At 43.4% G+C, this 16254-nt stretch overlaps 1 protein-coding gene across 1 annotated transcript in view; it reads left to right on the forward strand.

Annotated features, from left to right (window-relative positions):
* The window catches only part of LOC124799155 (transcription factor GAGA-like), a 57480-nt gene extending 52264 nt beyond the window's left edge, over nt 1–5216 (forward strand). The window contains exons 3-5 of the mRNA XM_047262693.1: nt 49–181; nt 344–570; nt 4620–5216. Of these exons, the coding sequence (XP_047118649.1) occupies nt 49–181; nt 344–570; nt 4620–5132 (873 nt within the window). The 3' untranslated portion in view covers nt 5133–5216. The remainder of the gene's footprint in view (nt 1–48; nt 182–343; nt 571–4619) is intronic.
* Nucleotides 5217–16254: the final 11038 nt, after the last annotated feature.

Here is a 16254-nt window from a genome sequence, read left to right on the forward strand (position 1 = left end):
CTAATGTCAGCTTTACATAGCACATTCATAAATGTTGTACTGTTACAGACTATGTACAGCTTGCATAAACTTGATGATATGCATCCTTCTCCTGCATCTCATGAAGCTCTGTCGAGAGATGTCATTAACTCCTTTTTACCGATAAGGAGGAAGAGAAAAACAAAACGAAGAGAATCTACAGGTTTGGCATGCACTTTCCTTGTCTAAAATTTGTTTTACATATTAACTAATAAATTTTTATACTTTGAGTCTCAATACATTTCTTGCATGCCAGCAAATTTCTTAGCTTAACTATCAAGATCCCAATTCATGCGGTGATTTTGTGGTGTTTTTGTGTTTCAAGGAAATGCCTCAAGCACAGGGTCTAGTGGCTCGAAGTGGGCCCGTCATGATAGTCTCTCTGCAGATTCAGAAAATCAGCCAGCTAATCATCATCAGAATTCATCGCATTCATCTCACATACCAGAGTCTGATGTCCTCTCTAATACGGATACACGTAAGAATGACGACGGTGAAAGCAGTAATCAATCAGCGGATGAAACAGGTAATTTTCTCAACTTTCAGATTTTTGTAATTTCTTGAGGATTATATTCAACTCATTTGTGTGACATTGTCATTGAAAGCACCTAATCCCTGGTGAGTGGTGTTCGAAATGAAATTTAGCAACTGAAGAATATTTGTAGTTTCTGTCATGAGAGGTGAAGACTGAAATTTTCTAAGTAGGTGTGACGGTTGCTTGCTTTATTTCTTCGTTGATAGTCCTCGATGTCAATGTACAGCATTGTTGTACTGGCTGAAAATTTGGGGGTGGGGGGTTGAAGTTAAACACTGACTACAGTAAATGATGTAGCTGACAGTTGCACAATTGCATTTCACATTTCTTTACTTTTGCTGTTCACAACCCCCAATATTACACAATTATATTGCCAATTCACTATTGGTAAGTGTTGATAAGCCTCATTAATAGATTTCAGGCAATATCAGCATACTGCTACAATAGTTGCTGTTGAATATCTATGAGCAGTAAAAACCAAACCACACAGTACACAGTTCTTGCAGAATAATACGGTATGTGCAACACTATTTTTCAAATAAATTAAACAGACATTCTCTTTAATTGTTCTAACATACAGCCTATTTGTGTACACTTATTCCATTGTTAAGTTGGTGCATTGTTGCTAATCTAACCAATACATAATACCTGTCTGAAAATTGGCCATGGACTGACTGCCTTGGTACAAAAAATCGGTCCTTTGTTTATCATCACAATAATAGGCCCTGAAACTAAACATGGTTCAATGTTTAAGTTACAGAAATTACAATTGAAACATAACTCATTCAATTAACTGAGTACCTCAAAAAATTCCTTCTTTTTAACTGTTCCTCCTATGACAAAGGTGGCTGAATTATTTGTTTAAATAATGAAATTAACAGATATAGTTACACAAACAATACTTTTTGACAAAACTGGTAATTTCTTTGGAATTAGTTAAGGGCTGGCTTTGCTAATATGTTTTCGAATAGAGTCAAATAAATTCTTTAAGAATCCTAGTAGTTCTTCCAAATGTTTATAATTAGTACAGAATTTATATTTGTTTATGAGTCAACAATAGAATCTAAGTCACGAAACAATTACTTATTTCGCCCTATAACAGAAGTATTAACAAGGGATGATCAAAATAAATTAGGAAATTAATTACATACACAAAACTAAGCACTAAATTAGACCTTGTGCTACAGGTATATCCCTTAAGAGCGAGGGCGAACCTTTCTCTTATGGTGGTGGTGGTGGTGGTGGTGGTGGTGGTTAGTGTTTAACGTCCCGTCGACAACGAGGTCATTAGAGACGGAGCGCAAGCTCGGGTTAGGGAAGGATTGGGAAGGAAATCGGCCGTGCCCTTTCAAAGGAACCATCTCGGCATTCGCCTGAAACGATTTAGGGAAATCACGGAAAACCTAAATCAGGATGGCCGGAGACGGGATTGAACCGTCGTCCTCCCGAATGCGAGTCCAGTGTGCTAACCACTGCGCCACCTCGCTCGGTCTCTTTTATGGAAATGCATATTATACTCATGCATTTTAATGGTAATCAGGCAAAAATGAAAATAAAATGAATTAATGAGGCAGGTGGCAAAAGAGAGGAAGTAAAGAGATCCCAGCTTGCTTCGTCACACAGATTCTTATGACAAATATGTGTCTTTCTTGACAGTTAAAGGCCTCAAAGGGAGAGCCGTCCACACAACAAATTGCCATACAGCAACCATTGTCCATCAATCATTTTATATTGTTACGACAACACTGAAGCTGTCAATAAAGACAAAATATGAAACTAACTAAATAACTGCCATAACTAGGGGTCTTTTCCCTCCTGCTCCCACTCTCCTCCTCCCCATACAAACAAACAGAAACAGCATGCGTACGATACATGTAATTATTTATGTAGATCCAATAATAAATATAAATTAAATTTAGCTTTCTTAACACTAAGAAAGGAAAAAGAATCAGGGTGTGATGAAATTATTCCTGAATTGCTTATGTTTGCATAACAAAACTGAAAGATAGGTTTTTAAACTTTTCAAACTGTTGCTTAGCCCTCATTACTATTTTTGTATTCTGCAAGGTTCAGTCAGTCACTGTCTATTACATGCACTGCAAGGTTCAGTCAGTCACTGTCTATTACATGCACTGAACTACAACGAAGCAGTACGTGGGTTCATCTCCACAATCAACAGAATGAGAGTCCAACAAAACAGTGTATAGGTTTGAGCCCAAAACCACTAAATGCCAATGGATTAGCTGGAGCACAAAAAAGTGACTTTCAGAGTTCATACGTGCTCAGAGATAGGGGAAAGTGGCTTCACAGGAGAAGTTGTGATCAATCATTCCTTCAACACGACAAAGTTTATCGGCAGCAGAGTATGAGCTGCCCAAAGAGAAATCCACAAAGTTCAAGTACACAGTGAGGTAGTCAACACTGGACTACTGCAACACATTCAGGACAGCTTCATACAGCACAGTGATGATTCTGGCACAGCTTTTGATGGAGTTACAGGCCACTTGAATACAGGTATATGCAGATATAGACAGACAGGGTGCATAACAAGAATTCAAGAAAACAATACACCATAGTCAGTGTGCAAATATAAGCCAAAACAAGGAGAAGAGAGATCTGTTGGTCAAAGAAACTATGGACAGAGAAAATTCTTGAAGGTGTAACAAATCAGAGATAGTAAAATCCTTGATGTTGATGAATTATTACGTATCTTTCAAAACTATCGGTTCCTTCCTGAGGGAGGAAAGAGGAGTATGTGGGAAAAGGTTGGCAAGGAGACACAAGTTGCTTAGGCCGTACGTTGTGATGAGTCTGAATCCAAAGCCCCTTCCACTTGAATGACTTTCTGACTTTCTTGTCTCAGTCGACAACTTGTGGCAAGTGAGTCTACTGCTGTGCCCCTGTCATTTTATTTCTGTACTCAGTATTATCTGTCACAGGTGTTTGTTTTCATTTACAGATCAGTGCCAAAAGTGTGTGTGTGTGTGTGTGTGTGTGTGTGTGTGTGTGTGTGTGTGGGGGGGGGGGGGGGGGTCACGAGAGCTTTATGTTGTACAATATCACCTGTAGGGTGAAAGTGAGATTATGGGACACTGCCCTTTTTTTTAAAAAAGAAAAAATCAAAACATAGTAATAGAACATTAGGAACAAGCAGTGATAACAGATAACAGAGTTTATTAATGGCCAGAAGTAAAGTTCGTAGTGGATGTTCTTGACAAAGATAGTTCGATAAAATTTCACACTGCTGGGAACCAAAAGGGTAGAAAAAGTGTCATCCCAATATTTCAGAGTCTACATGCAATTTCTTGAAAAAATATATACTCAAAAATGCACCATAAATTATTTAGAAAGCAATAACTAATATGTTTTTAGTTTATACTTTATTTATTTTTGTTCTAAGTGTGAAATAACATTAAAAATTATTTTCCTAATTAAATAAACCTGACTTTTTCACTGTTGAGTCAATTTTCATTAAGAGAATTCAGTCTGTTGTTTACATTCTTATACATTCTTATTTATGCATAATGTAGGGTTTTTGTTTGTCTAGGTATTGTTAACCAAAAATACCAGTTTGCTTTCAGATATATCGTCTAGCTTGTCACAGAACACTATTATGAAAGATACCAGCCCCTTGTACAACTTTCGAAATGTGTCACAGAAACAAAATGAATACAAAATAAAATTTGAGCAGACACAAAAGCACAAAATACATTATTATAATGAATAGACACTTGGAAATAATAGGTTAACTTCCGATGCTAGCAATTGACATGACAGTCCTCTGTTCCTATGTGTGCAGTCTGCAGCATACTCAAGCTTTTAGAACTCTAATCTTGGTTGACTGTTAATTTATATATAAGCTGTGATGCACATCCACAATGAGTAGTCGGATTTTGACCAGAATGTTACTTGTTTAAAACAAGCTTTCATATGGTGACTTGAGGGACGTGCCCTTCTTTTCTAACCTTTACCAACATACCCCTCTTTCGTCTCTGAGGCAGGAATTTACAGTTCTGAAAGCTAATTATTTTTTCTGATATGTATTTTAGTGTATCTATTGGCTGTACTTGGAATTTCATTCCCTGAAAATAATTATTTCCACATTGAGTACACATCTCTTCCAAAAGACCTGAGTGACTTCACTTCACCTTTACTCTTGACGCTGTTTGTATTTCACTCGAGACAGTGTAGTATTGTATTGACGATAACACATAATTTCCGAGGAGTGTCGCCTGCGTCGGGAAGTGGCGGTACGAAGATCCGAGGGGCTTCAGACCAGCCGGGCGCGTGCCCACTGTGTGGAGCACTGCTGCGCCAGGCACGCAACCTGCGACGGCACCTGCTGACGAGCTGCAAGTACCGCATGTCGGTCGGTCCCGGAGGGGGTCCAGGTGTCGGTGTTGGGGTAGGAGCAGCCTACTCCCAGCAGCCATCTGCCCTCGAGCCTGAAGTGCAGCTGCAGCAGCCCGCTACGTTTGCATCACTCCTGCCCGTAGCACTGCCCCAGCCTGGCCGTCCTTCCAGCCCACTGCGACCACTGTCTCTGCAGGTACATTTGGAATGGTGTACAGTTCTTTGACTTTTGGAAGGCATTATCTGCATCATCAAGCTGTCTTACATTGAATAAAAAATGTGTTTACCAAATATCAGAATACCACCATAACTTTACACATTGTTGCTAATGGAAAGAAATTGTCAGCTGTGAAAGCAACTTTCAGGATACCCCAGTGGAATGTTGGAAGGCCATTACTCAATCGAACTGATAATACTGGAAGCTCCATCGGGCTGTTTGTTGATGATGTTGAACATGGTGGTTGCAATTAAACTGACAGTGTTCAAAGTGCTGCAGTACATCACAGGACACTGAAACATCATAGGTATGTTTGTTAATTGGTGTGCTCATGGAGTATGCTGCAAAAAATAAGAGCTCTACTTTTTGCTGCCAGGTGAAAACATGGTGCTGTAAGTAGTCATAATGTGAAATGTTTCCTGTTCTGACATTGGTATGCTGTTTGTCACGTGACAACATATATTAATTTATTTTGTGAAGTGACTCTTGATGTAAAGATTAAGAAGGTTTAAGTTTTCTGTATGAAACACAGTGGCTATTGACAAGGAAGACCATGCACTTCTGGTAAAGTGGCAGCATTGTGGGGATATCACCAACAGAAGTAGCTGTGAAAATGATCCCATGTCAATAAATGGGCTAAAGAACATGATCAAGAAATTTGAAAAAAAAAAAAAAAAAAAAAAACAGACGAATTAGGTAGTGCAGCAGGGAGAGGGAGATGACCCATTCCCATGGCAGTTGTTGATGAAGTTGCTGTAGCTGCAACCGACTGTGCAGTGCGTGCCTCAAATTGTGCAGCCAGTGCTCGAGTAGTGTCTTGGAAATTATCTCTCCCCTGGCCAACAATTCAAGTGATTTTGTAGCGCATTTTACACTGCTATTCCTACACGATTCAGAATGTGCACCATATGAAGCCCCCAGATAGGATACAATGCCGTGACTTTGCCTTTCATTTTTTGGCATCCATGGAAATGGATGGCAACTGGCTGGGGAACATTCTTTGGATGGACAAGGCACATTTTACTCTGCACAGTGCCATGAATGCACAGAACTGTCACGTATGCGGTATTACTTCACCACACGTTGTGCAGGAACATCCACTGCACTCAGCTTATGTGACTGTGTGGTGTGGTTTCACAAGCTCCTTCATATCTGTCTGTTTTTCTTCGAGGACATGGCACCCTGTGGGCCTGTTAGGGATAGAGTGACATCTACACATTATGAGGACGCCCTTGTGCAACGTGATTCAAGCTTTGCAAAAACACAATTGTGTCCACACCACTATTTTCATGAAAGATGGGGCAATACGTTATGTCACTTGCCAGGTGACACATATGCTTCAAGAAACCTTTTTGTAATGACTGCATTGTCTCTAGGCAATGTAAACATTGTGGACTTCCAGATCCCCTGACCTAATGTGGCTTCTGGTTGTGGGCATATCTGAAAGATCGTATATGTCAGGGATGCATCTGGACCCTTCCTGATCTGTAGTATAGTATACGACGACATATCACTTTGCTTACACCGGATATGTTGCAAGCAACTGTTGACCGTGCCATATGGATGCAACATGTTACTGAGTTAGGAGACCATATTCAAAAAAGGTTGTAACTTGTGATCACATCCTAATAAACATGCTGGAACCACCATTATCGTATGTTTGATCATTTTTCACCTTCTCCTGCACCCACACTGCATTCTGACCTCTTACAGTGCCATATTTCCACCTCCCCCACCCACCCACCCCCAGCTTACTCAGCAAGAGTACAGATTAATGAACATATCTACAATGTTTCAGCATCCTCCAATCCTCCAACACACATGTATAGCACACACTGCACCTCTTGGAGCACTGTAAGTTTAATTATAACCATCTGGTACTCAGGAAAATTGCCATGTCAGAAATAAGAAATGCAGGAGACCTGCAGAGAATTGACAACTGGTGCAAGGGTTGGCAGTTGATTTCCCTTGTAAGTAAATGTACTGTGTGTTGTGTGTCAACAGGCAGAAATTAATTCATTCACTCACTCATTGTGTTGCGTAGTTACTATCAAGAACTAGAAATTTCAAGAAGGAGAAATTTCAGCGGTGTGAAAAATTTCAGTGGTGTGAGAATCGGGGTATATTTTAACAAAAGACAAGGAAATCGATGGAAGTTAATCTGTGCACTTCATCAACAGAGAAATGTCTCTATACTGCTAGAAATTTAGAAGGAACGGCTCTAATCTGCTGCTTCCTCAGTTAAACTAAATAGCTGCTGTTTAACTCTTATTGGTAGTTTAATATTTATTTCCTTAAATTAGTATTTTTGATAGGAAGTGTGTACCTACATCTGTACTTACTGAGGTACGTTTGCAGTGCACTATTACTTGTTGTGCAGTTCTACAATGGAAACTTCAGCTTGACGTGTAGGTAACAGAAATTTTCAATCCTTCAGTTTAAATAATACGAGAGAAGGAAAGTTGCTCCTCACCATATAGCGGAGATGCTGGGTCGCGATAGTCACAATAAAAGATTCACACAATCGTCGCTTTCGGTCATTAAGGCCTTTGTCAGCAGTAGACACACACACACACACACACACACACACACACACACACACACACACACACACACACACACACACGCAAGCACAACTTGCACACATGTCTGCAATCTCAGAGAGCTGAAACTACACTGTGAGCAGCAGCACCAGTGCAAGATGGCAGTGGCGGCTGGGTGGGTGTAAGGAGGAGGCTGGGGCGGGGAGGGGCAGGGATAGTATGGTGGGAGTGGCAGACAGTGAAGTGTTGCAATTTAGATGGAGGGCAGGAGAGAAGGTGCGGAAGGGGGAGGGGGTAAGTAGCAGAAAGGAGAGAAATAAAAATAAAAATAAATTAAAAGACTGGGTGTGGCAGTGAAATGACAGCTGTGTAGTGCTGCAATGGGAACAGAGAGGGGGCTAGATGGGTGAGGACAGTGACTAATGAAGGTTGAGGCCAGGAGGGTTACGGGAACGTAGCATGTGTTGCGGGGAAAGTTCCCATCTGTGCAATTCAGAAAAGCTGGTGTTGGTGGGAATGATCCATATGACACAGGCTGTGAAGCAGTCATTGAGGTAAGGGGTATCATGTTTGGCAGCGTGTTCAGCTACAGGGTGGTCCACTTGTTTTTTGGCCACAGTTTGTCGGTGGCCGTGCATGTGGACAGACAGCTTGTTGGTTGTCATGCCTACATAGAAAGCAGCACAGTGGTTGCAGCTTAGCTTGTAAATCACATGACTGGTTTCACTGGTACTGAGTTACGAGGGGAATGCTCCTCTGTGGCCGGACTGTGGGACTTTGGGTCTTTGGGAAGTGGTGGGAGACTGGAAAGATAAGGCATGGGAGATTTGTTTTTGTACAAGGATGGGAGGATAATTACGGTCAGTGAAGGCTTCAGTGAGACCGTTTTGGAGAGGGACTGCTCGTTACTGCAGATGCGACAACCACGGGTGGCTAGGCTCTACTTTGACCTTTGTGACTTCTCGCCAATTTTAGTGAGTTTTCACCTTCCACTATCACTGTATTCCTAAGAATTCATCTCTTTTTTTTCCCCCCCGTGCATCCATTTCGTACTTTTCACACATACTTGGGTGTATTTTTGCGTAATTTTTTCGGATGTAATTCTACTTTCTTATGTATTTTTTCGCATTTTTGCACCACCATGGATCCTTGCTGCTTCAATCTGCATCAATACAGAAAAGTTTCCTTATCCTTAGCCAGATCCCAGTCCCACATACTGTTCCTGCATTGTTACTTGGCTCATGAAATCCCCCCCTAATGGCCTTACCATCAAATTACCCATCTCTGGTTGCCACCCCTCCTTCCACAATGACCTCCACCTGTTCAGATTCTGCCAATCCTTAACCCTCACCAACATAGTTCTGCAAAACCCTATCAACCAAGCCCAATCCTCGTTGCAGTACTTTCTCCCCATCCGCAAAATTCTCCTGCTATGTAATCCCAAATTCCTGTAACCCATGACACACATTGAAACTCTTGCCCTGCAGGAACTTGGGCAACATACACAACGCCACCTCAAAAAGCTCTCCGTCCTGCTCACTTCCTACTCCCACCTCGGAGTACCACTGTCCACCACTTCTACAACAACCTCCAAACCTCCTCCACGACCCCTCATAGCTGACAAACCCTGTCTCACAGCCCTACTACACTTACTCCACCCTCCAAAACTCCCTCCCACCACCACACAGAACTCTAAACCTAAACAGACCTGCAACACAGTCATGAACCTTTCCTCCAGAAGCCTTAGTCCCACAGAAATATCAGTCCTATCCAAAGGCCTCACCTTTTGCCCCACTCCCAAATTCAACCATGCTGGACTAGTTAAAGACATTCTCTTCTTCTCCTGATCCCCACAGTGGAAACACTTTTTCGCCACCAACCCGACCAATCAGACTCAACCAAAGACCAATAATGAACCTTGCCTAACTCAGTTCACTCCTCCATCCAACCATGATCCATCCCCACTGCCTCCAAACCACCCCCTGTTAACTTTACAGAATTTCTTATCCTCAAATCTTGCCTCACCATCATTCCCAAAATCCCTCAACATGCATACTAACCTTACATCCGCAGAAAGAACCGCAGTCCACCATCCAAAAACTGATCCCAATCTTATAATCCTAGCTGCAGACAAAGGCTCCACCACTGTAGTTTTGAACCACAAGGATTACATGGCAGAAGGACTCCGTCAGCTGTCAAATACTTCCACCTATAAACCATGCCACAGTGATCCCATTCCAGCAATCCAGCAGGATCTCCAGTCAGTACTCAATTCCTTAGGCCCATCCCAGAACCTCTCCCCAGAGTCCATCTCTCTACTTTCCCCTACCACTCCCTGCACTCCCACCTTCTACATGCTTCCTAAAGTCCATAAACCCAACCACCCCGGACGCCCCATTGTGGCCGGTTACTGTGCCCCCACTGAGAGAATCTCTGCTCTTGTAGACCAACACCTTCAACCTTTTACCCGGAACCTATCCTCCTTTATAAAAGATACCAACCATTTCCTCGACCGACTCTCCACGGTTCCTTTCCCTTTACCACACGGTGCCCTGTTCGTCACTATTGATGCCACATCCCTGTACACTAACATTACTAATGCCCATGGCCTTACTGCTATTGAACACTACCTTTCCAGAAGCCCTATGGATTCCAAACCAACAACCTCCTTCCTAGTCTCCATGACAAACTATATCCTCACCCACAGTTACTTCTCCTTTGAAGGCATTACCTACAAACAAATCCACAGTACGGCTATGGGCACCTGCATGGCACCATCCTATGCTAACCTATTCATGGGCCATCTAGAGGAATCCTTCCTAAAAACCCAGCATCCTAAACCCATCACCTGGTTCAGATTCATTTATGACATCTATGCTATCTGGATTGAAGGTGAGGACACCTTATTCACATTACTCCAGAATCTCAACAACTTCTCCCCCATTTGCTTCACCTGGTCCTACTCAACCCAACAAGCCACCTTCCTAGATGTTGATCTCCACCTCAGAGATGGCTACATCAGTACCTCCATCCATATCAAACCTACTAACCACCAGCAATACCTCCACTTCGACAGCTGCCACCTGTGGTAGTCGCATATGTAGTGATCAGCAGTCCCTCTCTAAATATACCGAGGGTCTCAGTGAAGCCTTCACTGACCGTAATTATCCTCCCATCCTTGTAAAAAAAAAAATCTCCTGTGCCTTATCTTTCCAGGCTCCCACCACCTCCCCAAGCCCCACATTCCGGCCACAGAGGAGCATTCCCCTCGTATCTCAGTACCATCCGGGACTGGAGCGACTGAATTACATTCTCTGCCAGGGTTTCGATTATCTCTCGTCCTGCCCTCAAATGTGAAATGTCCTACCCACTATCCTTCCCACCCCTCCTACCATGGTATTCCGCCGTCCACTGAACCTACAAAATATACTCGTCCATCCTTACACAACCCCTGCTCCCAATCCCTTACCTCATGGCTCATACCCCTGTAATAGACCTAGCTGTAAGACCTGTCCCATACATCCTCATACCACCACCTACTCCAGTCCGGTCACTAACATCACCTATCCCATCAAAGGCAGGGCTACCTGTAAAACCAATCATGTGATTTACAAGCTAAGCTGCAACCACTGTGCTGCATTCTATGTAGGCATGACAACCAACAAGCTGTCTGTCCGCATGAACGGCCACCAACAAACTGTGGCCAAAAAACAATTGGACCACCCTGTAGCTGAACACGCTGCCAAACATGATACCCCTTACCTCAATGACTGCTTCACAGCCTATGCCATATGGATCCTTCCCACGAACACCAGCTTTTCTGAATTGCACAGGTGGGAACTTTCCCTGCAATACGTGCTACGTTCCCATAACCCTCCTAGCCTCAACCTTCGTTAGTCACTGTCCTCACCCATCCAGCCCCCTCCCTGTTCCCATTCCAGCACTACACAGCCTTCATTTCACTGCCATACCCAGTCTTTTAATTTATTTTTATTTTTATTTCTCTCCTTTCCACTACTTATCTTCTCCCCCCTCCTCACCTCCTCTCCTGCCCTCTGCCTAAACTGCAACACTTCACTGTCCGCCACTCCCACCATACTATCCCTCCCCCTCCCTGCCCCAGCCTCCTCCTTACCCCCACCCAGTCGCCACTCCCATCATGCACTGGTGCTGCTGCTCGCAGTGTAGTTTCAGCTCTCTGAGACTGCAGACGTGTGTGCAAGTTGCGCTTGCGTGAATGTGTGTGTGTGTGTGTGTGTGTGTGTGTGTGTGTGTGTGTGTGTGTGTGTGTGTGTGTGTACTGCTGACAAAGGCGTTAATGGCCGAAAGCTGTGATTGTGTGAATCTTTTTATTGTGCCTATCGCGACTCGGCATATCCACTATACTGCAACTTTCCTTTCCTCGTATTGTTAAATTCCATCCTGGATTTTCCATTGTTTGACTTCAGTTTAAATAATCAGATAACCTGTTGGAGTGGCTGATGATTTGTGTTTTTAATTTTCTTTTGAACTTATTGGGATTGACAGTTTCTTGCTTCGTCAGGTACTAGCTTGGTGAATGCCTTTGCACCAGAGTAAAGAAATCCATTCCTCTCTGAACCCCAGAAGAGAAGGCAAAGTATTTTAAAGTGGTTGGAAATAATAGTTTAGCTGAAATTCATTTTTGTTATCAGAGATAGAAATGAGTAAGTTAGAAAATTGCCAGATCCTTACTGAAAAATATGCAGTTATCTACTGTCTCAAGACATGAACAACAGTATGGCCATTATGAACCAAACGTTTTTTGTCTTCCAAATTCAAAAGAACAACAATTGAGAGTATAGACACAAATGTAGAAACAATCCAGGTACTGATGCAAGCTGCTGTTGACAATAAGTAAGAAGACAGTACCCGAGCGAGTGCCTGCTTCACAGCACTTATTGCCGGCCGAAGTGGCCGTGCGGTTCTAGGCGCCGCAGTCTGGAACCACGAGACCGCTACGGTCGCAGGTTCGAATCCTGCCTCGGGCATGGATGTGTGTGATGTCCTTAGGTTAGTTAGGGTTAACTAGTTCTAAGTTCTAGGGGACTAATGACCTCGGAAGTTGAGTCCCATAGTGCTCAGAGCCACAGCACTTATTAAGAAGAGGGCTCTGGTAGATGGCGCAGCAGATGCCGTGCAGTGTGCACAAGTCAAGTGGCCCACTGCAGACTCCCTATGACGGCCATCCTGCACAAATACCGTTGGCAAAATATTCAAAGTGTAGTGCGCTGTGTAGTGTTGTAGTGCATACCCGATTATGTTCAGAGTTATAGCACACCTTCCCTCCATGGGGAAAGGGCACTTCTCTGATGCAAGCTTCAGGGTGACTATTAATATATCTGTGACCTGTGCGGTAGACACCACAGGCGATGGTGGTGGTGGCAGTAAGAGATTCCAAGCTGGAACTGGTGAGTAGGGCCAGAAGTGGCACAGTCATGGCATGTGTGGCGGGCACTCCCCCACGAAGAACCTTAACTCTTTCAGACCCTCTGGCTACAATTGTGTACAGTAATTTGTACTGTTTCTTAGCTGCAACAAAAGTATTTTTTCCCAATGGAAACCTGAGATACACATTTGTGAATGTTCAGCCTTTTCATCAGGCACAAGTGCTACCAACTATTGGGCCCCACTATTAAAATATCAGCAAGCCAATGCAGCAGTGCGCAATAGCTTGTGACTACCAGAATACATGGATGTGGTTGATTCATTATATTCCACTGTGTAACTGAATATGCAATTCTTATTTTGCTTGGTAATTACGGAATGTTCATTATACTTCTTATTACAACAGAGAATATTTTGTGATTAGTTATTTTAGTCCATAAAATGAAGTCAAGTGTACAAAATATGTTTTGAAAATGAGGACAAGTTTTTGTATAAAGCTTTCTTCTAAAATCATTAACAAAATCACTTAAGATTATTCTCACATAAAGAAAAATTTTCCATCCTCCAGAAAAAATTCAGGTCTGAATGGGATAAGTGGGGCCCAGGGACAAGGGCACTGGTCTTATCTCTGTTTCTGGTTCCTCAACATGGTGGAAATGTGCCAATGGTGAAGGCACTAGCAGCTTGGTCAGAGGTGCCAGGGATGGCAGTGTGGAAGGACCCGAAGGCATCAACCCAGCCAGTGGCAGAATCACCAGTGGCAGTGAAGCATTGCAGCAATGCCTGGTAGCAGGTGCCAGGTGGCTGGACCCCAGAGGAGAGACAGGAGGGAGCAACATCCACAGGGAGGGCAGCTCTACCCCTGCAGCAGGGACATTCTGTGAGGCTGGAACAGGTGCTGAGGGAGGGGGCACGGGTGAGGGATCTGCAGCCCTCACTGTGGCATGAGCAGCATACAGTCGGTCGTGGTGGTGCACCACCAGCTCATCACTCGCGTGCACTATACGGAAGTGGCGTCCTCAGCACCTGTGGACTGTGGCCAGAATCCACTTAATTCGGCAGCCAGTCCCCCTGGCCCAAACTGCAGAGCCAGGAGCAAACTGTGACGAGGAATGTGCCGATGGTCGTTTGTGGGGTGCATGAGGAGATGCAGAATATTGCACGACTGGCGACCATGGAGCTTTGTGGCTGGCCTCAGATGCCCCACTGGCATAAAACTGTAGGAACTCGAGAATGTGTCCCTGTGCAAACGAGATGTTCTGCCTTGCCATTGGATTGGAGGAGGGTAGGGGGATCAGTAAAGTGGCAAATGCCTGGATTGGTCCAAAAATTGTGGAAGGTCTGAGACTGTGGACCGTTATTGGAGCAGTTGATAATGTCGGTTCCAGGGTGCATCACCAAGTGTGTAAAACAATCCGTCAGTAGGAAAAATTTTGGAGAGGACCTGAATTGTAGCCACAGCTGATGTCAAAGGGCAACGGATAACCTATGGAAATTTTAGAGAAAGTATCAATAGCAACAACCAGAAACCAGAAAGAATGTAGGAATGGACCTGTGAAATCAACAAGGATGTGTTGCCACAGATCCTGCGATGTGGGTCATTGAGAGAGCAACACGCGTGGTGCCGCCTGTTGGGTAGCACACTGAGAGCAAGCAGTGACAAGATGTACAATGTCACCAATGATCCTTGGTCAAAACGTGCCAACAGCCCAATAACTTGGTACGTGAGACCCCAATGCCCCTGATGTAGGAGATGAAGTGCATCCCGCTGTAGGGTGGCCGGGATCACCACCCTACCTGACAGGCCCATCTGTCGCTAAGAGAACAATGCTATCAAATACTGAAAGGGAGTGATGAATAGGAAACCCTTCCACTCTATGTTGTACCTCAACATCTGAGTGAATACAAAGGAGTTCATTCTGATCAAATGTAGGATCTGGCCAGCTGAGGATGGAGCATTGGCATTGGCATGCTGTGCAGTGGGCCAGAAATGTATTTCATAGTTGTAGCAAGACAGAAACAAGAATCAACACTGCTGGAGGCGATCTGTTGCTTAGTCAGGCAATGAAGAAGAAGGATTAAACAGTGAAAACAAGGCCTTGTGATCAGTAATGAGGTGGAACATAGGCCCGTACAAGAACGCATAAAACTTTTCGAGGAAACACTTCCTTTTCAACTTGAGAGTAGTGCTGCTGACCGGATTTGAGCATTTTTGATGGCATAAGCTATGGGACATTCAGAACCATCCTCATATTGGTGTGTAAGAATGGCTGAGGCTATACTGAGAGGCGTCTGTAGCCAAAACCAGGTGGTGGCCAAGGTAGAAAGTAGCCAAACAAGGAGTCAGATGTAATTTAGATTTCAAAATGTGCTTGCAGGCTGTTGTCCACTGAAAAGGAACATTCTTGTGGAGCAACTTGGGGAGAGTATGGACCAGTGGGGCTGCTCGTGGAATTTGTAGTAGTATGCAATTTTACCTAAAAGTGCTTGGAGTTGTTTGACATTTGTAGGCTGAGGCAGAGTTCTGACCATGGTGACATGATGGAATAAAGGCTTAACAGTATTCTGAGAAACCTCGAACCCCAAATGCACCTTGGATGGCTGAAAAAATTGTGGTTTGAAAAAGTTGCATTTCAGTCCTGCAGTATATAAGACAGTGAACAAGATGCGTAAGTTACATCAAGGCAGATATGCCCCAGGAAATCCGGGAAAAACATAGAAATTTTTTCATCCGGGAGAAATTGGGAATTTTTTATAATTCCAGGAATTTTTCATTGTTTTAGTTATCATTTACTTTAGCACACTACTGCAGCAAGAAAACATAAAAAAGGGACTAACACGAAAATAAAACTGTAGTTGCAGAGAAAATGTGCCATTTATAACACAACAAATCACATACACAACCATCTGCCAACAGCAAAATTTGTTGAAGACTATGCAATACCTTATAACAACAAATTGCTTTTGATGCATCTTTCTTGTGGGCCTCGCTTCGATGAGTGTGACATCACAATTGTTTACAGGTCGCAGGAAAATATTGCGAAGGGTAGTTTGAAAAACGTTACTTTCAAAGTAAATTTCATTTTACACAAGATGAATTATGTATGAGAATGCATGATGGATTTATTAAATCACAGAGTGTTACACTCTCGTTCAAAACTGGACACTGAGGACGAGCCATT

The sequence above is a fragment of the Schistocerca piceifrons genome, chromosome 5 (assembly GCF_021461385.2).
Source record: "Schistocerca piceifrons isolate TAMUIC-IGC-003096 chromosome 5, iqSchPice1.1, whole genome shotgun sequence".
Lineage (NCBI taxonomy): Eukaryota > Metazoa > Arthropoda > Insecta > Orthoptera > Acrididae > Schistocerca > Schistocerca piceifrons.